The sequence below is a fragment of the Bacillus rossius genome, chromosome 6 (assembly GCF_032445375.1).
Source record: "Bacillus rossius redtenbacheri isolate Brsri chromosome 6, Brsri_v3, whole genome shotgun sequence".
In the NCBI taxonomy this organism is placed as follows: Eukaryota; Metazoa; Arthropoda; class Insecta; order Phasmatodea; family Bacillidae; genus Bacillus; species Bacillus rossius.
In genome coordinates this window covers 21,630,076-21,654,530 of record NC_086334.1, presented here as the reverse complement: position 1 = coordinate 21,654,530, position 24,455 = coordinate 21,630,076, and the positions used below count along the sequence as shown (strand labels likewise).

Genomic DNA, 24,455 nt, shown 5'->3' with positions numbered 1-24,455 from the left:
ACAAACCCAATTGTTATCCTAAGATAATTACCATACAAAGAACTAAAGATTCTTTGTCGATACCATAATTACTACAGATGCACGATAGCTACCACATTTGCACTACAGTTACCGTAACAACCGAGATGTATATTTACCGTGACGGTAATGTATTGATTTATGACATATTAAAAATAAAGAACATTATTGAAAAATAGGATGTTAAATTTTTATATGTACGTTTGGCACATGTTGCGAAGAAATAATGCGATCTGAAAAAATGCAGTACTACTACGAAAAGCGAAAAGGGTAATCGTGGATTTTTAGGTTATGGCAGTCTCTCTCGTTTTTCAGTAATATCGGCCGAAAATTAACAAGCGTATCGGAAGTCGGCAGAAATGCCGATTCAACTAAATATTGGCAAAATCGGCTTCTTCAGTACAGCTCTACATTTGATGACATGAGTAAACATATTTCAGACTTCAGGATATTGAAAAAGACTTTAATTTCCATGTAGATTTATTGTTCGTATGTTTTTTTTTTTTTGCAAGTGTGTAAATTGAATTAAGTAAAATACTTCCATTTTTATTTATTTTTCAACTGATTTAACTTTAATCACAAGTAACTGATATATTTCTGACACTAATTTTGAGGTTGAAATTTTTTTTAAAAATTCTTAGAGTGAAGTCCACTTCAGCATTAATTGTCTTGGAAAATGTTCTGGCTGCTAGTGATGTAGACACTGATGTCTTGTCTTCCTTCGACAAACTTTGCAGTGCAGTAAAGGACATTTATGCAACTAAAAAAGTGCAGAAAAAAATCAATGAATTTTTCAAGCCTCTTTAATTCTCTATTTGACTAATTTTCGAGTAAAAAATCAATACTTGATTTTGTCGATTATTATTAATGTGAGCATATGCACCTGTTAATACAAACTGCAAAATTTTAGGTCCCTTCAGGTTTGTATTAAAGAGGTTTCACTGTAATCAGATTAAATTTTGGGCAATAAATCCATCTTCCCATGTATTGTGCCCTCTTAGTATCTCAGACTGTCCCCAACATGAGTAATTAGCTGCACCACTTAATTATAAATTTACCTTTAGAGGGATTATTTGTACTGCTTAGTGAAAAAATTACTGGTAATTCTAAATAGAATGCCTGTATTAGTACACCTAAGTTAGTTCAACTGTATTTAGCATTGGTTATTGTGACTACACAATAGTATGTATGAAAGATTACAGTAAAACCCTCGTAATCCCACTTAAAAAATATTCCTGCATTATGGATTTTAAAAAGTTAGCACTGGAACTATAAAATACATACCTTTTATAACAAATACATATCTTTTAATGAAATTTCCCTGTTAATAAGTCTAAATTTCAACGTACTTACTTTGAGATTTTTCTTAACAGCAGTATTACAATGTTTCAGATGCAAAACCTAGCATTTTTTATCCTCATTTATATATTTATATTTTTTTTAATTTAATTAATTATATATATAATTAATTTAATTTAAAAAAAAAAGCCTGCACCAAATGCAGTAAATTATTTTTTTTCGAACTTCCTGAAAACTTACGCATTGTGATATAATATACATCTGGAAATTGAAGTTAATAAACATAATTTCAAGGTCTTGTTAAGTTTTGAATGAGCATCTTTATAACAAACGAACCAATTTGCATGTAATTTAGGAATGAGGTAGTCCATATATTGAATTAACACAAAGGTATATCTTTCTGAAATGTCACCCCTGTGTTTGACTGTGCAGTGATATTGTTTTAATTCCTTCCGTGGAATTCCCTGTGCTATTACATTTAACATTTGACATCATCTGATTTTGACATTTTCTGTGTGTGAATTCATTTTTCTTTGTCCATTCTACAGGTTTTCTCTATGACATTCAGTATAAACCAGCTTGGTGCAATGTCCAAATTATTGTTTTAAAAATTACATAAAAAGTTACATAGTGTTTAATTGCTTCTCCACCTTAAGAAATTTGATCGCAATAATGGTGGAGAAAGGGTAAATAGTGGAAAAAAAAATTATGAATGCAAAATATGACCATGCATGTGTGTTCGTACTTAAAGTCTAACACTGCATGATTTTTAATTAACTAAATGTATACTTGCAAATACTACATGTTGATATAACTGGCAACACAGATCAGAATTTTTAACTCTTAGAAATGCATACGTTTGTATACAAATGTTAGACGTAGGTTGTGGACCCAGCTTAAAAGTCCATACCTGAGGCACATTAACTTGCCTAAAAAATACTCAAAATACACCATAACCTCAGGCTGATTTAGAATTGTAAGAATATTGCTACCCAATGACATTAACACAGAAGATCAAAGTATCAAAATTCAAATTTAAAGAGTTCTTCCAGTTTGAAGTGAACTTTACTGTGTGCACTGCAGAGCATTTAACAGTTATGAATCGACTAGACAGTCACACGTGCCACATACAAGGTAGTTGCCCTACTGCAGTGTGGCAGGCAGGGGCAAAGTTTCTTCTTTTAATACACCTTTCAACTCCTCATTATAAATTTATGTGTTAACATTTTTTTAACTTTTTAACTTTCCTGAAACATAATTTTACTAAAAGAAATCAGTAGTATTTACTTTAAGTTAAACAATTTAAGTGAAGAAAATTACAATTATATTATGCTATAGACAGTCAGCAACACTGACTTTTTGAATGAAATATTTGTTCTAATCATTTAGTTTTCCTGGGTAGAGGTTCTCAAAATGTTAAGTTCATGTACAAGTACAACAGAATTTAAATTAGTATTAAATATTCAGCTAAAAGGTACTAACCATCCTTAACACCTACTAAGTAGTAGGAACAAGTATAGCAAAAATTAAAAAAATATATATATTTTTTTAATCTTGGCTTAAACATACCTACTTCCCTAGCACAAAACAACTAGTAAATCATTATTTAAAGATCCAAAATCTTGTATGACAAAATTGATAACTTTAAAAAAAGTTGGAAAAAATATATACAAAACATACATACTTATTAAAATTCAGAAAATGTTGGAGAATTTTTATTTGGTTTTAGTAGGTAGCCGTACAACAAATAGTAGGTACTTATGTTGTCATACTTGTTTACTGAGTCTGGTGAAGAATTTTGGAGACTTTTGTACGTGGAGAATAAAATAATCATTAAAAAAAAAAATTAAAAAAATTGAACAGTTAAATTTTGCTGATGCAACAAAATCTGAGATTCAACTGAACAAGTAGCTGAGCCGCTCATGAGCAATATCAAGGAGCGGCTCAAGGCTGCGATTCTAGGTCATCAACCTCGGTCTCTGCTCCAAAGACCTGGTGCTCTCTTTCGGCCGTGCTCTTCGGAGATAAGCTGCCAATGTCCGCAGCGCTGCGAGGCGGCAAAGCCAACAGGGCGATAAGAGGGAAGACAGGAAGACTTTGCACTCTCTGCAGTTGTCACAACAAATGAATCCAACCCGCATATTGAGTCAATCAACTGTGATTTTCATGCCTTAACTATAATAAAATAAGTGGAAAAGAGAGAGGAGAGAGAGAGTTGGGAAGCAGGGGCAACAAACTATAATTTATAGTACATAATAAAAAATACATATAAAATGTAACTAAAAATAACAATGCTCACATTATAGTAAGCACATACATTTCCTTAATACATTGCCAAGAATAAAAAGCTTGTTTATGCTTATTATTTTTAACACCCGAGGTCTTTATATGCTCTTTTTGGGTGTGACTTTGTTACTAAAAGTCTATCTACTAAAACCAATTTATTTTCATAAAATACTCATCAACTTTATTGTAAGAAGCCTTGAAAAATAAATTTCGAGCATGAATCCCTACAACTTATGATTTTCTCAACAAAGCAAATGTAACTCTTTTACAATAATGAGATACAAAATATTGGAATATTTGGTAAAATTTTGTTTGGAAGATATGATGCTAACAAAATTATTTTAGTTTTGATTCTAAAACTTGTTATATTCTAATGATGGGTCACTGAACATGAATTTCACGCTTGCAACTTGCTAAAAGCTAGGCGTGATTGCTTGTTTATTATGCTTTTTCTTTTGGGCACAATTAATGGTCATAATAGCTCTTGTATGGTACTGTTTTATTTTTAAATGTATACATTTTAATTCTGTTTTCATGCTTAGTTTTTGGAGACAATACATTGAATATGCCCTTCTGTTGTATCTTTTTTAATAAAGATATGTGGCTAATAAAAATATCATCATTTTAACAATAAAAGGACTTATTTTCTTGTAACAGACTACGGTAAATAGACTTTGTGCTGGCAGATCTCTCAATGTCTGGCACAACTCAGTGTTTAGAATTTCTTTTGACAATGATAGCCGCTGTATATGTCTTCGAAAGTATTAATTTATTTGGAAAAAAGATAATTATATAACTTAATGTTTCAATAACACATATTTGAACGACTTATCATATTCACGTTAACTTGCATATTATTATTAATTAATTTTTCTTTTCTATTCATGTTAAAAACTGTACTGACATTCACTAATCTGACACAACCAAGGTCCAAATGTGCCAAATTAAATAACTTTTTAGTGTATGTATGCAGTTCTGTTATTTCCCACTGGAAACTAATACATAAATACAGTTAAACCTCGTATTTACGTTCTCATTATTTACGTTTTCCCGCAAATAACGTCATTTTATGTAGGTCCGTTTTATTGTACATTAACTTTCGTGTTGCATTTTCCCTGAAATTACACCGCTACGTAACCAAAAAACCCGGAATGTACGTTTCAAAACACGGTAAAAATGTAAATACTCGTCACGTTAGTCATAGATGTGAAAAGTTTGAAGTAGTTCGCCTATTGTCTGTAACCTTTCGTTTTGATGTATCGACAAGTTCTATGGTGCCTCTCCTCTACTAACGTTTTAATCTTTGCTGCCATAGAGAACTTTCGTAGCAGAACCACAAACGGTTTTATTTATGGTGTCATAGAGCACTCTCGTAGCAGAGCATAGTCCGAAGCGCTGAGCTATCGATACTACCGGAAAGCGCTCATACACAGTACGTATATTTAGTAGTGCTGCATTATGTACAGTACATATCTATGATGGCTTTCATTGTTTACATTAGTCAACGTCCGTTTTGGTTAGCACGTGTTTTTTTATCGTTCACAATATTATTTATGGCAAGATTTTGATTGAAGATGGATAGGTATAAAGTTCCACGAAATACTTTATCTATTGAAGATAAAATTAAAATTATTGAGAAGTTTGACAAGCATGTGGGTACCCGAGTGGTTTTGGCCAAGGAACTGAATATTCCTGTTAGTACTTTAAACACAATAATTAAAAATAGGTGTTCTATTGAAGCAAATGCTGCCCAATGCGTTGAATTTATACTATACCTATAAAACAGTACTAGAGAAAATTTAATGTAGGCTTTATGTTGCATTGTTTTTTATATTTAAGAAAATTATATTTTTGCAGTGCCCTAAATGTGTTGTAAACAACTATTGTTTGTCTTGTAGCACCAGTAAATGCTGATACATTTTTTTAAGCTAAAATTTAGCATTAACTGCCAATAAAAGTGCTTTCCCACAATTTACACTTTCCCGCAATTTACACTTTTTCCTTGGGGTTCCCTGAAAAGTGCAAATAAGGGGTTTTACTGTACTAATAAATTGCAGTAACAATACAAGAACTAAAGTAGTTTTATTTTAAATAGGGATGGGGCGACCGAATCCAATATCCGCCGAATCCGCCGAATCCTAGGGATTCGAAGGTTCGGCGGGTCTGATAAAGGATTCGTCAAAGGATTCGGTTTTTACTATTTACGGGAAAAAAACACAGTAAAACTCGCTTACGAGGTCCCGCATGGTAGGTTTTTCCGTATAAAGCGTTTAAATCGCCCGAGGTCTCGTCATTTACGCCATTAAATGTGTGATATAATGTCCGTTAAAATTTTTTCTGAATCTTCTTGTCTCAAATAATGGCACACGTAAATATGAAGAAAAGACAAATGAACAACAACATACGAAGAAATATGGATGATGTACCATAACTACAGTACAAACCCAATAGTTATTTTAAGATAATTACCATAAAAAGAACTAAAGATTCTTTGTAGAATACCATAATTACTACAGAAGCATGATAGCTACCATATTTGCACTATAGTTACCGTAACAACTGAGATGTATATTTACCGTGATAGTAATGTATTATTTATTTATGACATATTGAATTAAAGAACATTGTTAAAAAAAAAAAAAGGATGTTAAACTTTGATATGTACGGTTGGCACATGTTGCTAAGAAATAATGCAATCTGAATGAATGCAGTACTACTACGAAAAGTGAAAATGGTACTCGTGGATTTTTAGGTTATGGCAGTCTCTTTCGTTTTTCAGTAATATCGGCCGAAAATTAACGAGCGTACTGTATCGGAAGTCGGCAGAATTGCTGATTCAACTAAATATTGGCAAAATCGGCTTCTTCAATACAGCTCTACATTTAATGTCATGAGTAAACATATTTCAGACTGCAGGATATTGAAAAAGACTTTAATTTCCATGTAGGTTTATTGTGTGTATGTTTTTTTTTGCAAGTGTATATTGAATGAAGTAAAATGTTTTTATTTTTATTACTTTCAATGATTAAACTTTAATGACCAGTTACAGATACATATTTATGACACTAATTTTGAGGTTAAGCAATTTTACTAAAGCATTCCAGCCAAGCAGGTTGCCAGCGATAGACGCTTCTCTTTTGCTGGAAACACTATCTCCAATCGTAGAGCTAATTTAACTCCTGAACGTGCAGAACAAATTATTGTTCTGCATGATAGATTAAAGAACAGAATTTAATACTCTGTGACAATCTCTCTCAGAATTATTGTGCTGAAAAGTGGAAATGTTGAAACAATGTGAATGTACTTTTCAAACAACATGATTTTTGGTGCTAAGTTTGTTGAAGCTCAGTAAGGACTCCAGAAAAATTGACAACGGTGAAATTTTTCCAAAGATATGTTACATTTACACAAACATATACTTGGTTATGTTAGTTGGATGATATCAGTTATTAATGAACCAATGGAAACAGGTAAGATTCAATGAAAAAAAATGTTCTTTTTTTTCTAGCAGTGCAAAATGTAAACACACTCTGTAAATAGTTACCCAAAATTAATAAGCCCACTTCATTTTAATACTTTATTCAAACATGATATTAAGTTTAAGATAAAAATAATTTCCCAAAAGTGTAACTGTACCACAAAAGCTCGAGCTCGGCTCGAAGTAAAATTCTTAGGCTCGCAGACCTCTAGCTTATTTATAGAAAAAATCCTAACCGCTAATCTGTACTAAAACTGAAATTTCTCAAGAAAAAATTGTTGGCTTTATATACACTTATACCAGAAATGTACCAAAATACATGTAATAAAGTCAAGAGACTTTTAGTGCAAGCAGAATACATCTCACTTACATTATATATGTGGATATCATCTGTTAAAAGATTCGGGTTTGGGTTCGAGATTCGGCAATTCCAGTCGAGGATTCGAGTTAGGATTCGGATTCGAGGAAATCAGGATTCGCCCCATCCCTAATTTTAAAGTATTGGATTTTTTATGTGGAACAATAATTGCATCCATTATTATTATTATTATAATTATTATTATGATCATCATCCATGTATTCTTCCTAAACAAATAAACTAACAATAACAAAAGGTAGTAAAATATGGTGTTTTGAATCTTTTATTAGTCAACAAAAATACTGTTAAGAGGAGGGAAAAAAATACCTAGAAGACAAATACACTGAATTAATAAAAAATAAATAAAAAAAAAGTAAATTAATTCTAAGCTATTTCAGGTGTTTCACTACACACTGCCAAACACTAAATATATGTATTCCAATAAAGAAGTGTGAACATGGTAAAACGCAACCAAAAATAAACCAAAATAGTAATACCTAATACACACATTAGAAATTAACGTCACAAAAACTTACCTGAATATTCATGTAAAATTAACAGGAACTTCTGTTGTCTACTTACCCCAGATGATCACAATAAGCTAATGTTTTATTTCCAATTTACCTAATGTAGTAAAATAATTAAATCAAAGCTAAACTTCTGCAATTAAAAAGAGTATAGTATTTGCAGGCATCTAAAATTGTTTGACCAAATTTATTTTCAACAGAAGATTGTATTTCGAGAATATACTTTAATTTTAAGTATTTTACATTTGCACTTGTTAGTAAGTGAATGCCGCCATGCAAATTCTTAAGGGGCCGTGCATTAAAATCTTTTGACACTTGTCTGCGTACATGTTTACTTTCACGGCTTCACACAGCCGTCTACTTGGTAGCTTACCTTCCACAGTTTTGCTTAATCAAGCATACACTATTATTGAATTACCAACAGAATGCTGTAGACACAATACAATTTAAAAAAAAAAAAAAAGTTTCCAGTGTGTGTGATGATTTCTCATGCTAACATAATTGACTATACTTTACATGAATATTAATTTTTCACAGCTAACCACATGCCATCTTTATTCAGCATTATTTTTCAAGTCAATCCGCTGTGATATTTTTATTTATATGCCAAGCTTGTAAGGTAGTATAAATTCGCTAATATTTTATATTTGTTGGAAGGCACTATTACTGCTATCACACAATATTGAAGTACTGAAGATGTAAAATGGTGAAAAATAATGTCTCCATCTTTTAGCAACTTCAGACAGAAACACACAGTAAATCTGTAACCTGCTGATGTTTTTGGCCGAGCGTCGGGCCTACGAGCGACAGAGACGACGGGGAGGAGGAAGAGGGGGCGGGGCCGCCCGTCGCCCTCGCGTGCTCACCCTGCGACGGCGGCGTAGCCAGCGACGGGCTGGGCAGCTGCGGCCGCTGCTCCGTACGCCCTCGCCGCGACGGCCGTGTAGCTCGCTGCAGCAGCGTAACTCGCCTGTTGGGCAGTCGACAGAGGAGTTTTTAGTAGCGGAGAGGCGGCGGCGGCTGCAGCAGCGGCCTGAAACACCACGCCCTGCATGCAGAGGTAGCTCTCCGGCACGCAGACGAGCCTTCTACGGCTACGCTACGCTTGCCTCGCCTCGCCTACGCAGAGTCCACAGTTGCACTGGCTCCAAAATGAGACTTCCCAAACTATCAATGCAGATTCTCTCTTTAAATTACAGGGGCCTACATTTGGATGAAAAGAAGATGCTGAGAATTTTCTGATAAATAAATGTCTATACATGAAGCATTAATGAGAAGAAAATATTATGATAAAATTTTAAACTATTATTTACACAATAAGTTAACTAAATAGCAAAGTTTTTTTCATGTCAGTGTAATTCAACAGCATAAGGACACGAATAAAATTTTTTTCACAAACTCAGGCTGTAACAGATTTCAAACTCCAAAGCTACAAAATCACAATCTAGTATGATATAATCTAATAAAAACCAGCCTATAATAAAAAGTACTGCCAACAGGACGTTTGGCACACACAACACACTATGGGCTATGTAAATACTGTACAATAATGTTTTTTTTTCTTTTACCAGTTAATTATTTATAAGTCTAAATCTAACTGTCATGCCAACACACTAATCCCCTGTTTCTTCCACTACACATTTAATCACCAATGTCCACCATTAGTTGTGGTTGAGTAACGACCACCACAATAATGTTAGTAACTGTAAGCAGCATGGACACAAATGAAACACCAGAATGACTACAAGACACTACGTGGGGGAGAAAAAAAGCCAGCTGATATATCGAAACTGTGACCACTACCACCGTGTGCACAAGTGCCAACTTAAAGTGCTAAATTAGTAGTTATTCCAGTACCTTGATGACAAACTGTGGACTCTGTTTTGTTAAGTCGCAAGCCGAGAGAAGCAGCAGAACACAAACAAAAAAGCCAAGAATGCAATGCACAGTAAGGGACGTCACCGACACATGCAGGCAGGTAGCAGGTGGGAATAACCAGGATTAAGGGTGTTAGTATGCAAAATGTCAAACATCAAGTTACCTCTGTTGCAGCGTTGCTCGCCTGAAACAGACACAGACAACTCTCAGCTTACATGCGTGATTACAGGCCTCGAATGCTGACACATTTATCACTTTGGTTATCATTGTTATTTTAGAAAAAAAAAAACTATAACCAATAAAATTGTAAGGAAATTTCAAATCTTTCACTAGTAATATTCTCCTTTTGAGCATTTAGTTTTTAAACATCAGACTTAGTATTATATTACACCATTGTGCATTCAAAATGGCTGAAACTAAAATATATTAAAAGGTTCTTCAAAACTGAGATGCTTAATATCCAGAAATAAAATTTATAGCTTGTAGCTCAAGATAGTTAGCAAATGAACAGATCAAGTGTATACCATTACCACATGGCTTTGTCAAAATCAGTATTTGAAAATCACATCATGTAAGCAGGATTGAACACTGTAACTCTACACTGATGCATTCCCAAAGACAAGACGTGATGCATTACGTGCCATGCACATTTTACTGACCTGAACAAAAAAAATATAAAGTAGCATAATTAACTCATTTATTTTTCTAAATCCATGAAGCATAATCTTACAACTAAATAATTCCATTGCCAAAGTAAAAAAAAAATCACAATAAATTTAAAAATAGGAAAATTATAATTTTTAAAAATCTCTTGTAAATAACTATATTCAATCATGTCCCATGTGCACCTTACTAATGCCATGCGTATTTTAGGATTACTTCTTAAAGTTCATTTTTGCTGATATATACTAAGACTAAACGAGACACTGTTTCCAAACTAAAGCGTAAATAGTGCCTTGTTCATAAGAGACAGTCTAGGTTTTCTGAGACTTAAAAATGTATGCAATGATGGCTGTCATCATTTCTAACAGAGTTATTTCCCACATTGCAAATAAATAAAAATATATCCCACAAAAAAAATAAGACTAATTTTCATTGAATCAATGTTTATTTTCTGAAATATAAAATTAAAAAATTACTGGTTCACATTAAGTGTCAAATAAATAAATGACCTTTTTAATGTTAAGGCTATGCTTTTAAAATTTTAAGGTCTAGTATGTTGAATATTTATTTCTTTTCATTTGTAAAATGCCTATCAATAAGAACGGATTTAATATTGTACATGGTACAAATTTTATGAATTAGTTTTAATTCTACCCCCCCCCCCTCCCCCTTTGTTTTATAACCTTGCAGCAATGGTTTTCCTATCAAAAATTATTTCAGACAAAAGTTTTAGATAAAAAAATTATAAAATTTACAAACAATTTAAATGGATCCGATTGTGTCCCTACTAAGGGTGTTATGAATTTTTTTTGTCCTATAACCCTTGTTTTTTTCCACCCCTTGGAGTTATGTTCAGTTTTATCAAAAATATATTTAGACAAAGGTTTTTGGTACTAAGCGCGCCGCACACGGTACAATATTCCTTACAATATTGTAAGCTAGGAGTCGTACTGGCTCTACTACTAGTTATTTCACTCGAATTCAAACTGGATACTAGTAGCTGTACTAGCTGGGCTACTGGTTTTGCGTAATAGACTGCGTCCTATTTTCGTTGCTTGCTGTGTTCCAATATTTAAGGAGTGGCCAATCAGAACTCATGAAAACAGCATGAGGGGTTGTTTACACTTTTAAGCGCGCATATTGTGATAAACATGGACGTAAATGACCAACGCCTCGTTTTAATAAATGCATACAAAGAAGAGCTTTGTTTGTATGCAGTATACAATGTGAATTATCATAATAAAAATTTGTTGTGGAGAATATTCTCTTAACAAAACTAGTTAAGGCAGCTAGAATCGTGTGCAGCAGAAACTTGTAGCGCACCTAGTGTTTCAGCTTGTAGCCTACACAGTACAGAAACCAGTAAGCATTCTAGTAAGCAAACTAGTAGAAAATGTACCGTGTGTGGTGGGCTTTACTCCTACGAGTTGTAATATGTTCAAACGGAAGCAATATTAGCCATATTATGGGAGTTATAACAATTTTTCTGTTTTTCAGAAAAACTTTCCCCATTTAAACCCCTTAGGTCGGACTTTGCCCATAAAAAAAAACTTGACCAAAATTTTCCATTATCAGTTTGTAAATGATTTCAGCAAATTTATGGCAGTTTATCGTGTCCATAAAAATGTGATTTTATATATATATAAACTTTTGAGTTAACGATGGCTTGGAGTCTATGGAACCAAGAATCCAAAAACTAAATAAAATTTCCCGAAAGTCGCACCACGGTAACGGCTATAATAAATAGTCTTTCTTCGAAATCTACCTAAAATAAATATCAGCACCTATTATTTATAGTTAATGATTTATTGTCATTTTTCTGTGATTTAAGACAATATATTTTGAAATTCTTAGGTACAAAACATTGAGAAGCTGTTCCAAGCATGTAGTTTATCTGTGTATCTGCCAATCTATTTGGCTAGAAAGTAGCTTACAAAGGAGAGAAATATTCCAAACAAATATATATATTAAAAATGTCATTTCATTTGGATTGGTTATTTCCGCAATGGGAGGTCTGATAATTCAAGGGGATAATATACTGATAGGTGCTAGGCTTACATGGCTATTGGAACTGATACTTCTCCTTATCTCAGATTCTAAAAAAGTAGTTTTCTTCGTAATTCCCTACTGGACATCAAAAATAAACATTCATATTTGAAAAATTAATTTTTGGAAGTGCTAATTTCATTAATGCCTTTGAAAACATTTATGTGCAGATATAGCAGAAGCACTGAACTGATCAAATGAGTCTGTAATTTTTGCTAGACACGAATAGGTTAGCAGCTGAGCAGTTTATCAGGGGAGGTGATGGCTGTTCCTAACTTATAAGTGCTTGCGCCTACACTGAAACTACAAAGTAATTTATGAATCTTGTTTCCTTTAAAAATAAATAAATAAAAAAAAGCAGCTTGCCTATAAATGCCAGGTGAAGAACTACTGCTTGGCAAGACCCGTTGTAACATTTTCTCCTCAAGTGCACAGATCTTCCAGTTGCACCATGCTTAAAAAATGGCTGTTGTATTTTAAAAAAAATTCTCAGTCTTCTTATTTATTGATTCAATGATCTGGAATAACTTTCATTGCAACTTCGAACTGCAGAGATTCTAAACTGTGCCTCAGAAACTGAAACGTATGCTTTTTTACCCCCTTTCACGCAACTAAATTTCATTAGGGTTCATACGTAATACTGTCTCCTAACCCGTCGAATCTGATGACAACCATGTTTGATTGTTACAAAGCAAGACACTTTTTTTTTTAGGAAACTAGATTTTACTTAATAATCGTTCACAAAATAGTAAATATTAAATCTTTCCTACTAAAAATGGGACACATGGTCCACAAAAATATTGGAATATTTTATGATCTGTATTAATTATATCAGAAACTGCATAAAATTTCACTATACATTAAGTGATTAATTGTAACATACTAGAACATGCTCATGCACCATGCAAACAAACATTTTCATAATGCAGCAAACCATTCAAAACCTTTTTAAATTTACACTTACAGGATAGGTATTCCCACCTGCTTGCATGTCTATAACTTGTTTTCATTCAGTGACAAATTGTGGGAAATATTGAAGTAAATAGTAGTGCACATGCACAATAAAAAGTATCTAAACAGTTTGAATCTTAGCTTACGTATATTGTGCATAAGACAGCAAAGCGGTAAAGCACGAGTGAATTTGCAGTATTTTAAATAAATGCCAAATCTTTGGGGAAAAAAACAAAAAAACACTTGTTATATTTAGGGTCAAAATTAATAAAAAAATTTGTATGAAAATTAAATTAAACTTCTAACGGACAACATTGAATGCTTTTTAAATTACTCTATTTTTATCTATAGAAATAAAACCTCTAATGTTCCTGTTCACCAATTTCTAAGTCATTTGTAAACTTGCTGTTTAAAGTAATGTTTCTTCCTGCACTAAAAATAAAAACCTAAAAAATATTTTTTAAATAAATTTTAAAACTCAATCTTTAGTTTGCCGCTAAGGCAAACTAAAGATTGAATTCCTCAAGGCATATTTTTCTTATTCTAGTTTGTAAATATCTTGTTCTATATCTATGATTGTCAATTTTAATGTATCTTAATGCAAGTGATGATGGACATAGTTAATGTTTGCCTAACTGTATGCCTAATAGTTCAAAGAATATCTGCCAACTCACAATCAGTGCTAACTACATTAACTATTATTTCACAAAGAAAATACATAAAGATAAATATTAATAAAACCACAGTGTCTGCGTATATTCTAAAAAAATTAAAATGTACTTAAGCAGATATTAAAAGATAGTCAGGTAGGCTAAATTGGAGACAAAATCAAAAGTTTTTAACACAAATATGTATTATGTTCATGCATCTTAACACTTGTGTCAGCTGTTTTGCCAAAGTGTTCTCAATCTCATCATTGGTTTCACACTGGACTGTAGTGGTTGCCTGCATTGACTTAAATCATTCGAGTATCTAAGGGTAAGCTGACGTCTCATATGTCATGTATGAAACTATACAGACAGCCATATTCTGTGAGCTAGACGAAGGGCTAGGTGAGTCTTGCATAGTTGAGGGGAACTAATTTCTATCATTTTGATAAATTAATTGTTTTACTGTAACAGTGTGGCTACAGAAGTTCTACCCAAACATTTCCTGACATTTTCCAGATAAAAAATTATTGCTTACAGCACAATATATTGGAGCATTTTTACTTATCATGTTATTTAAAGCTCTGAAAGCAATAATACACATTGCAAAATGCAAGTCTGTAAAAAAAAATGGAGTAAAAAAGTGCTTGAATTTAAGTAAACAGCAGGTTCACATAACAATTACGAATGAACCAGACAAATCCTCGAATATCACATAATTTCTAGTATTTGAAAGATTTGAGATTCGAGAAAAAGGAATCAAAGAAATATTGGTACTAACAACGCTAAAATATTAGCAGAGGGTTGCATGACGACCAACCAATGTATGTGTTAGCAAATAATTTGCAGCAGTTAAAAAAATAACGAATATTCACATCAAGCATTTTTAATTTACAGGGTGAACTATTTGTAGTGCCCAGTCTCTTTAAACTTCAGGCATTCCACTAAATCACTTCCTATGCTTTAGTGAGGCTAAATTTTACAAATTAAATGACAGAAAATTATTATGGCCTAAACACAGTTGAAACCAAGATGGTGTATTTTGGTTCCTTCTATTTCAGATAAGCGCCAGGTTGCTTACATTTGTGACTGTCAATAAATGTCACGTTAGTAGCACCAAAATTGTTCCGTCGGATTTTAAATTTCTAGTTCCATGAATATGTGCATTCCAGAAAGCATAGTGTTTAAGTGTGATGTTTGAGAGATCTCTAAAAAATTTTTACCAATATTAAGAAGGTCAAAATGTCAAGTGAGTTTAGCAAAATAAGATATGTTTAAAATGAAAGTTTTACAAAGAAATCTACTTATTTTATTTACCATACAAGTGGGCCTATTCTAATACAGCAGAGTCCCGAAAACTCGCTCAATGTGGACCGAAGGGTGGCAGAGATTGTGAAAATGCCAGGTTATCAGGAATGGAGTTAAAAAAAGAATAAGTACGAGTGTTTCCTCAGAAAATACAGTACTGTACTTGTATGTATTGTTTTCTTGAGAATATAATAGAGAATAAACTGCCCGAATACCCTTAAACAAAGAAAAAGTACATACTTGATGTATCCATAGAGCTAATGTCCTGTTGTCTTCCGCACTCTACTCTATGTTTTGCTGCTTCGTCATGAAGACGATGACGGTAAGTCCATTACCGATGGACCTTATTGTTCAAAATACTGAAGGGCGGTTTTGACAGCCTTTAGTCCCTCACTGTGTGATATTTTAGGCGCTTGTACGGTAGAGTCCTCAATGTCATCTTCATCATTTTCCGGCATTGTTTCATAACTGTGACAGCAGCAATAATTTCTGTATCGGACATAATTTGTTCTTTTGTATCATTCTGGAACAACTGTTTGATGTAATTTTCATCGGCTTCTGTACATCCACGAACTCTTTTCTGGAGGCTGAGTAAGTTTATATTTTCTGCATCATGTTCAACAAACTCATTTACCTCGTGATCAAGGAGTTTTTGCCAAGAACGAACTAGTGTTAATGACTAACTTGTTTCAGGTGTCCGCCACCCATCCAACAAAATCCAATAGGTTAAATCTCTTTAAGTTCTGGATAAGAACTTGACCATCATCGTTTGCAAAAAGAAGGGAGGATAACAGCTTGCCCCTATATCTTCTCCTGAGACTAACCAAAACTCCTTGGTCCATTGGCTGGCATAAATCGCTTTGAAACTGGGTGGTAAAAACATTGCTTGTATATACACATTATTTAACTCTTCAATGTCTGGGTGCAAAGACGCTTTGTCCAAAATCAGAATTTAGATTTTAAAACTGCTCAACTGATGGAACAAATACTTCATGGAACCATTCTTTGAAAATTGCACAGCTCATTCAGGCATGTGACTGGTTTCAGTACTAAACTGAAAGTTTGGTAGCAAAGTCTGGCTTGCATTTACATAATTTGTGATTACACTTATCGCTGTTTGCGTGCCATCCATGGCTAGTAAGGTAACCTGAGCAAATTAAAGTATGCTCCACTCTATTAACTATCCATTCACCATATAAACTAATATCTTTTATCAGTACTAAAAGGATTATTTGAATGTTGCACAATCAATATTTTACCGTGAATTTCTAAAAGAAATTGATTTTCAGTATGTCATAAAAGTAATATATATATTTATAGGCATTTACCAGCTATCAAGCCAGCCAGTACTTGTAACAAATTTAGGATTGTTGTCTTTTATAAATTCTTAAATAAATTTCAAGGCCTTCTCTTGCAAGATTGGTTCACTAATTGGCATGTCCTCTCTTGCTTGGCGAAACCAAATGTAAAGTGCTTCATTTACCTCATTGAAGTCACTTTCCTTCATACTTTTCCTTTCTTTCAATGTTTATGTTCACATTCTCTTAACACATCACAGCTCGATTTCCGCCCGCTTCTTCTTCTTCCAGTTTCCAATCGTACTTTTGCCGACTCCCAAGTCCTTAGCCAATGCACTGACACTTTCTCTCTAATCCAGTCTCTTTTGCTCCATAGACATGATCACGTGTTCTTTAAACGGAAGATACCATCGCAGAGTACTGTCCAGCACCCACAAACTGTGAAACAGCTCTGAATAACACATTATGCACAGTCACTCACATTGAGTCACGCTACGCAGTTAAGAAATCGACTGATCCTGGCAAAGGTTGCAGGTAGACTGAACGGCTGAGCGCGCACCGGCGCCAAACACGTGGTGGAAGAGTGGGAGTGTGGCGCGAGACAAAGGAATACGGGACCTTGAACTGGTCTGCGTGCGGTTTTTTTTCCCCGCCCTGCCAGGGTGTGGCCGAGTTATCCAGACTGCCTGGTTATCGAGTGCTGAGTTTTCAGGACTATACTGTATTTGCAAATTGAAAGAATGAAAAATTAATTTTTACTAGTTCAGAATCAAAACACGAAAATTACATTTCTAAACAACTTAACGATTATAACTACATGTATGTACGAGATTCCCACATGCATACTTATCTAATGCAAAAGAAAGACACTGTATAAACAAGTGATCAATGTATACTGTTCTTACACAGGTTTCATCAAAAATAATTAACAATTTATGCCATTGTTAACTGTGTAGTTAATGGTATCACTAGCATTATTTTAAAACAATCAGATTTATTGAGCCAAAAGAAAAAAGTAATAAACCACACATTATTGTGTTCAACAGAAAATACAGAACACCGCCAAATGTAAGCTCTATTAACTATGCACATGCTATTTTGTGGAGAGTTACCTATCATGCTACAAAAACACTTTACATGACAATGCACACCATATGCATTAGAAAGACTATCAATGTTTAAACATTAAATTATTTGTCAACACTATTTCTAGGCTGACAAACTAAAATGTTCTCATGGAACTCTAATGTGCTAGGTCTGGCAGTCACATTTTACATAAAAAGAAATATGACCTATAAATTAAGTACAAAAAAAGTACCTACATTTTTCCAGTTTCAAAATTTACAGCTATTGCAGTACACAGATTGATATAATTCAAGTAATGGAATTGAACAATCATAACTTTTAAATAATAATTCTACATGCAAATAAGCACCCGTGTTCATGACACAAAAATAGCTATTATAAAAATGTTTTGAACTATATTCTAAAAACATGCAAAATACATATTAACAGACCTCAATAAAAAGGAAATAAAGTTGTACCTATGTTTAACGATTTAAAGCTTTGTAAATATAGTGAAACTGATAAGTAAACAAGGTTTTTTCAAATTGTTGCCAGATTACCTACTTCTTTATCTGAGTCTTAAGTTGTTTTATCTCATAACTGAACCATGTTATATAGAATGCTTACCTGTAACCTGTAGTTAGGATCAGCCGTAGCTGCATGGGCCGCTAAGAAGGGATCGTAGTATACACTACTGCAACAAATATCACGCACGAATCAAGACACTTAACTCTACATGACTTGCCGCTGCATTAAGCACAACAGAACAATATACTATTCGAACATATTAGAGCTTCTTGTACTCATTCATACGATCCAAGGTCATCAAGCACACACACAAAACCAACATATGTAGCAGTAAATGAAATTTGGAAGAAAAAAAGTCATTTTCGTGAGATTTTTGACAGGTTTGGTGGCTTGAATTAGTTCTGGTTACCAATTTTTACACTTTTGTTGCAGGTTTTTTATATCTATTTGTCTGAACATAATTGACATTTTCAAAGTTTACAGTCAATTTTCCCAATTTTTTTATTCACTAAAAAAGAATTATCCATCATTTTTTACCTTAGCTGCTAAATTAACTTAATTACATATTAAACAGCACTGAAAATAAATGAAATGGCTGTTAGTCTATTTTTTTTTTTTAAATTTGGGTTTTTGGTTTGACTTGTAAGCAGTTTGGTCACTTTATGGATAACTAAACACTGTCTAAAATAGTGATAAAGCATCAGTAAAATACACAACATTTTTCAACTTTACAGTTCAACAAATAATTACGTCACTTTATTGAACAAACAATCTAAATGAAATGGTAAATTACATTATCGAAACTAAAAAATTGTTAAAATATACAATTTAATATTATGACATATGAAATTATTTGGTTATTATTGTTCTCAAGACTTTTTTTGTAGAAATTGTTTATCAATAAAAGGTAATATTATTTATGATATAATTTTTAAGTAATAAGCATGAAACAATATTGTAAAATATTAGAAAAAAATTGCAAATAATAAAATTTATAAATAATAAAAAAACCTTATATTGTTTTTTTTTTGCTTTAAAGTTTTATGATTAACAGGCTTGAAAAACAATATTGTAAAAATATAGAAATATAATTTTATATACTTTCATAGTCATTTCAAATAAATATTAAAAATTTTGACTTTTTTATTAACAATTGAAGGGAAAAAAATCACTGAAATTAAAAGTTTATATTTTTCTGAGTATATAAAAAATTAATTTCATTAATTTGTCAGCCTACTATGATTTTTTTTTTTAAGTTTTACATTATCATCCCTCAACTTCTAACCACTCTCACTCCATTAATTTTAATAATAACAAAAAAAGTACAAATATATTTTTTATGGAAATTTTATGTTTTGTAATTTTTATTCCAATCTTTTTCTTATAATATTTTATCCTTATTGAATAATCTTAAAAAATAATAAATAAAATAAAAATTATAACTTTTTGAACCCCTTCCCAGGGGTTATTTTTTTTTTCCATTTATGGTTTTCTAATACTTCAAAGTCACTTATATCAAAAATTCCTGTATTTCCTACAAAATTTTTATTTAAAGGCCTATTTAATTGGACTATAATACACCACTTCTTAGAGGTTCTAAAAATCTATGCTTATAGGTATCTACTGGATTGTGAAGTTCAGTTATGAAATTACCCAAAACCAGTTAGATATTATTTGTAGAAACATACATTTGCGATTTTATTTTATGGCACAAATTGGTGTTATTTTCATCTGAAAGTGAATGTGCACATATATGTCAATTTTTACCCAAATATTTGAAATTTTCTTTTCAAAATACCTTTAGAATAAAGTAATCTATACAGTACTACAGCTTATTGCTAGAACCAACAGTACAAAATTATCCACTGCTCAGCAAAGGTTTGATATAGGCCTATACTATCAGTGGCGTCTCGTCAGGGCAAGCAAGGCAAGCAGTGCTTGCCCAGGCAGTTTCCAGACATTGTATTTTTTAAATAAATATTTTATTCAGAATAGTATTTTACTTTGGCTCGTGCAGTTAGGTGTATGTATTTTTTACACTATCTTCTTGGGACCCAATACTGTGCGCTGTGCGCTATAAAAAAAGAACTCGTTGACACAAAAACATGCTGTTTTAGAAGCGTTGCTAGGTTTAGAAGCGCTGGCAGGACCGCTTTCAGCAGGAAGGCTGCCGCAGTAGTTTCCTTTCGGGAGGGGGGGTGGCATGGTACAAAGGTTCAGGGAGGGGATTGGCTGGAAAAATACGCGGTAGAAGCTACGAAGGTAACGCTTTCTTGCCGAACTGGAGCGAACATGGCCGAAGCAGACTGTGGAATTTTTCCGCCGACTGCTTCGGCTATGTCCGCCACAGTTCGGCAGGGCAGGTGGCGATGTCGCGTTTCAGTCGGCGGTCGTCTCTCGGGGCGCGCGCATCTCTCCCGCGGGCTGTTGGCTGGCAGTGCGTGGGGGATTTGTGGGCGTACGATGATACTCCACTCCCACTTAGTATATAAGTAATGTAGAGTAGGTATTTTACTATCAGAATAATGTAAGTCAATCATTATTTTTCAAAAATAATGTATTTAAAAAAAATGTCAATTTTTCTACCTGTGGAATAGTCAATGTTCAGTTAAGAAAACTACTTAAATAGCACCATTTTGTACCTTGAAATCCATATTTTCCCGGCAGAGGGCCCCCGGACCCCCCCCCCCCCCCAACCTCATCATGTTTTGGTGTGAACGGAGTTATTGCTTCCCCTCATGTAAACCTCACGCCTCGCCACTGTATACTATAATACAATAAAAATGGCATATCTGTACCTTATGCTAAATAATTAAGAATGTTGATTATTTAGAGATTTTATTTAGTAGAAGAAGAGCCCAACTGTGAGAGAAGGAATCAAGTAATGAAGTTAATTTTTAAGTTTGTAAAATTTTATGATATTAAAAATTATTTACCTTGTTCTGGAGGCTTGGTGTACAAATACAACCTATTACCATCATGTTTCAGAGAATCAGCACAAAATAAAGATGTGTGCCGGCAAACAATATGTGCAGTCTTTGCTTTAGGGTCAAACTAACCTTAAAAAAGTGGTAAAGCTGAAATAAAAATACCAAACCTCTAAAGTTGGCATGATCGAAAAAAAAACAGCATTACTAATTTTTTTCCCCAGGATTTTTCCCCCATTTCTTCAATGATATCTTAACAACTCATCCTGAGTTCTCATTTTTTCTAAGGGCAGTCATGTCACAGGCTTAATGAACACCATCAGGTAGTACATTGCAATAATAGCAGAAAATGTTTTTTATATATGCTTGTTCCAATATGTACTTAAATTGCAATTATTTATAAATGAAACAAAAACTTACAACACATACATAAACAACATGTACAAAAAACGAGAATAAAAATTCCATACAACCAAAAATAAAGAAAAAGCAAACATCATCATCAAAACATCACAATAGAGAACTAGTAATATTGACTGTGTAGCAATCAGCACCTAGCTGCTGGCATTCACACATTTTAATATCAAAGAAAATTATGCTTGGCGACAGTTCCGTAGTATTTAATAACAATTGATATGGACGGGTAAAAACCCAAACAAAAATTACAAAAATCGCAAATCACACATTTTTTGTAGTTTTCTCACAAATTTTGGATACAAATGATTATGTAAATCAATGTACGTTCATTTTAAACTGTAAATTTTGCAGAACTCTTAGTTCTTGGAAAGGATTCTCAGTATTTTTTAAAAAAGTGAAAAATATTTGACCAAAAACTGCCATAACTATCATAAAAATTGTGTTGTCGCAAATATGATAAAGGCATGCCACTAGTAATTTGAAATCTCAATATTCGATGAATATTTTATAATATGGAGCAAAGCCAAATCCAACCAACAGCCATACAGCAACTTCACCACCAAAAAAAGTGCACACATATATATATATATATATATATATATATATATATATATATATATATATATATATATATATAAGATCTGTCTGATATTAGGATATTACAAAATGTAAAGACAGCAATATTTTGCATCTATAAAAGATTTCAACACACACATTAGACACAATCAACAACCTGTTCACAGAAAAGTCACACCCAGCAATCCAGATAGTTCTAATATTGGCAACTTCAGTGAAAAATAATTCGGTGACCTTTTTTTTCTTTTTAAAGAGATTGGAATTGCACATTCTGAGCGAGGGCTCTATGAGGTGAAATTACGTGGCTGGAAATGTAATAAGACTTCTACTTATAAAACAGTATATATTTTTGTTATTATTTTTAAAGTTTATACACCACTTGTGCACCAAAACACAAACAAATGAATAAAAATTACTTATCTTACATAGAAGGTTGCTACAATCTAAATTGTAAATATATGGAAAAAAAAAAAAAAAACCAGATCACAATGTAGAATTAGAAAAAAAGCGTAGCATATTAAAAAAATTGATTAAGGTTATGAAGCAGATGAATAAAAATTTAAATATTCACACACGACAAACGACCAACTAGACTTACAGTGCAGGTTGACAAGAGCAAACGCGGCCAAGCCGGGGCAGGGAGCAAGCACATGCAACTCACGGTGTGTATCCTTGCAAGGCGGTGGCTGCGGCGGCCGTGAGGGGGGTGGGGTGCCGTGCAAAGGCAGCCGCAGCAGCCGCCGCCGCGGGGTACGCGGCACGGGCCCGTCCTCGCTGTATAGCGACGCCGCGCAAGGCCGCGGCCGCTGGGGGCAACATACAAACCAAAACCATGCAAAACACGAACCTCGGACGCCGCGCCGGCCGCCCGTCTGCCCCGGCCGCCGCTGCTCCGTCCGAGAGGGGGTGGGGTGGGGGGGATTGGAGGGGTCGAGGCCCGGCTCGCACTCCGCATGCCTGGTGGGGGTCGAGTGTCAGCACCGGCACGCACGGACGTGGTCATGCATCGTCTCTGCGACTACTTGCGCTCCTACGTGTTAAGAGAACGGGGGGAGGATGCAGCAGGCTGGAGAGCACGATGCAACAGCAGAATTACCGTACGGTACCTCCGTCGTGCTGTTCGGGGCGTCAGCACCAGAGGGGCGGCGGTGGAGGTGGAGGGGGTGGCGAGCGGGGCGGCGGCGGCCCCCGGCAGCCAGGACCAAGGCACGGCAGGCAGCCTGTAGCCTAACTGACACAAGGTGACACTACAGAGCACGGCGCGCACATTAGTCCTTCGCATTCTCCAAAAGAGCAAGTGCAGTAGCCACGAGCGATCATCGTCACGTCGTTTCGTAAAAATCATTCGAAACACACTTGCAGGAATTAACTTTTACTAATATTGCATTTGCTCTTTTGAAAACATGATACCATTCATAGATAAACTACTCAACTGTCAAGAATTCTAAATAATTTTAAACTAATTCTTGCAATGTAAAAATTATTAATGATTAGTCAAATAGATTTCGGTTAGGCAAAAAGAGTTAAATAAAGTTTAAATTTAATGTCTTACATATCTTTAAGTTAAACAACATTAAAAATTTATGCTACCATAACTTTTATCTTACTAACCTATGAATATATCTTATAATTTCACAAATTGTCAATAAAAACAAGAAGTCTAATGTAATTTTAATGATAAAATATATAATATAAAACAAGCTACCAAGTACACAAATATTCACAAACAAAATTTTTAAGGAAGTTCTTAATTTCATGCACAGACTAAAGTGTAAAGTGAAATTAACTAAAAAGCTACTGCATCCCAAGTTTTCTAAAAAGCAAAATATGTTAAAAAAATTCTTTTACCATGACCACAACCATCATTACTATAAATTATTGAACACGAACTAAAAAAAAGTATTAATTTGAAAAGTCTAGAAGCAAGCCTGCTGTTTAAATTTATATTAACAAAATATTATAATAATGTTTATGATTCTTTTTAAGGATCATAATGCAATATATTAAGTGACAAAATGCATTATACAATTTTCTAATTTATATCAATTAACATTAGTAAATGCATAAATTTTATGCTAATGCAAAACATATGCAGATCATACCTCACTAAAAAATTAAAAATGTATTTATTAATTACTAATTTCCAAATCATTGACTTTGTTCCCATGGGCTGTACTTCAGCAAC

The 24,455-nt window shown here is 33.6% G+C and overlaps 1 protein-coding gene across 37 annotated transcripts in view; it reads right to left on the bottom strand.

Moving 5' to 3' along the window:
- LOC134532836 (RNA binding protein fox-1 homolog 1-like) overlaps positions 1-24,455 on the bottom strand; it is a 166,018-nt gene that overhangs the window by 7,393 nt on the left and 134,170 nt on the right. For 6 of the 37 annotated variants that reach the window (XM_063369767.1, XM_063369763.1, XM_063369760.1 and 3 more), the window contains 4 exons: positions 22,932-23,076; positions 18,450-18,516; positions 10,008-10,028; positions 8,833-8,999 (listed from right to left, as the gene is read on the bottom strand). In XM_063369767.1, the coding sequence (XP_063225837.1) occupies positions 8,833-8,999; positions 10,008-10,028; positions 18,450-18,516; positions 22,932-23,076 (400 nt within the window). Of the gene's footprint in view, positions 1-8,832; positions 9,000-10,007; positions 10,029-18,449; positions 18,517-22,931; positions 23,077-23,376; positions 23,498-24,455 lie in introns of all 37 variants that reach the window. The other 31 variants (XM_063369782.1, XM_063369776.1, XM_063369789.1 and 28 more) reach the window with 14 other exon arrangements.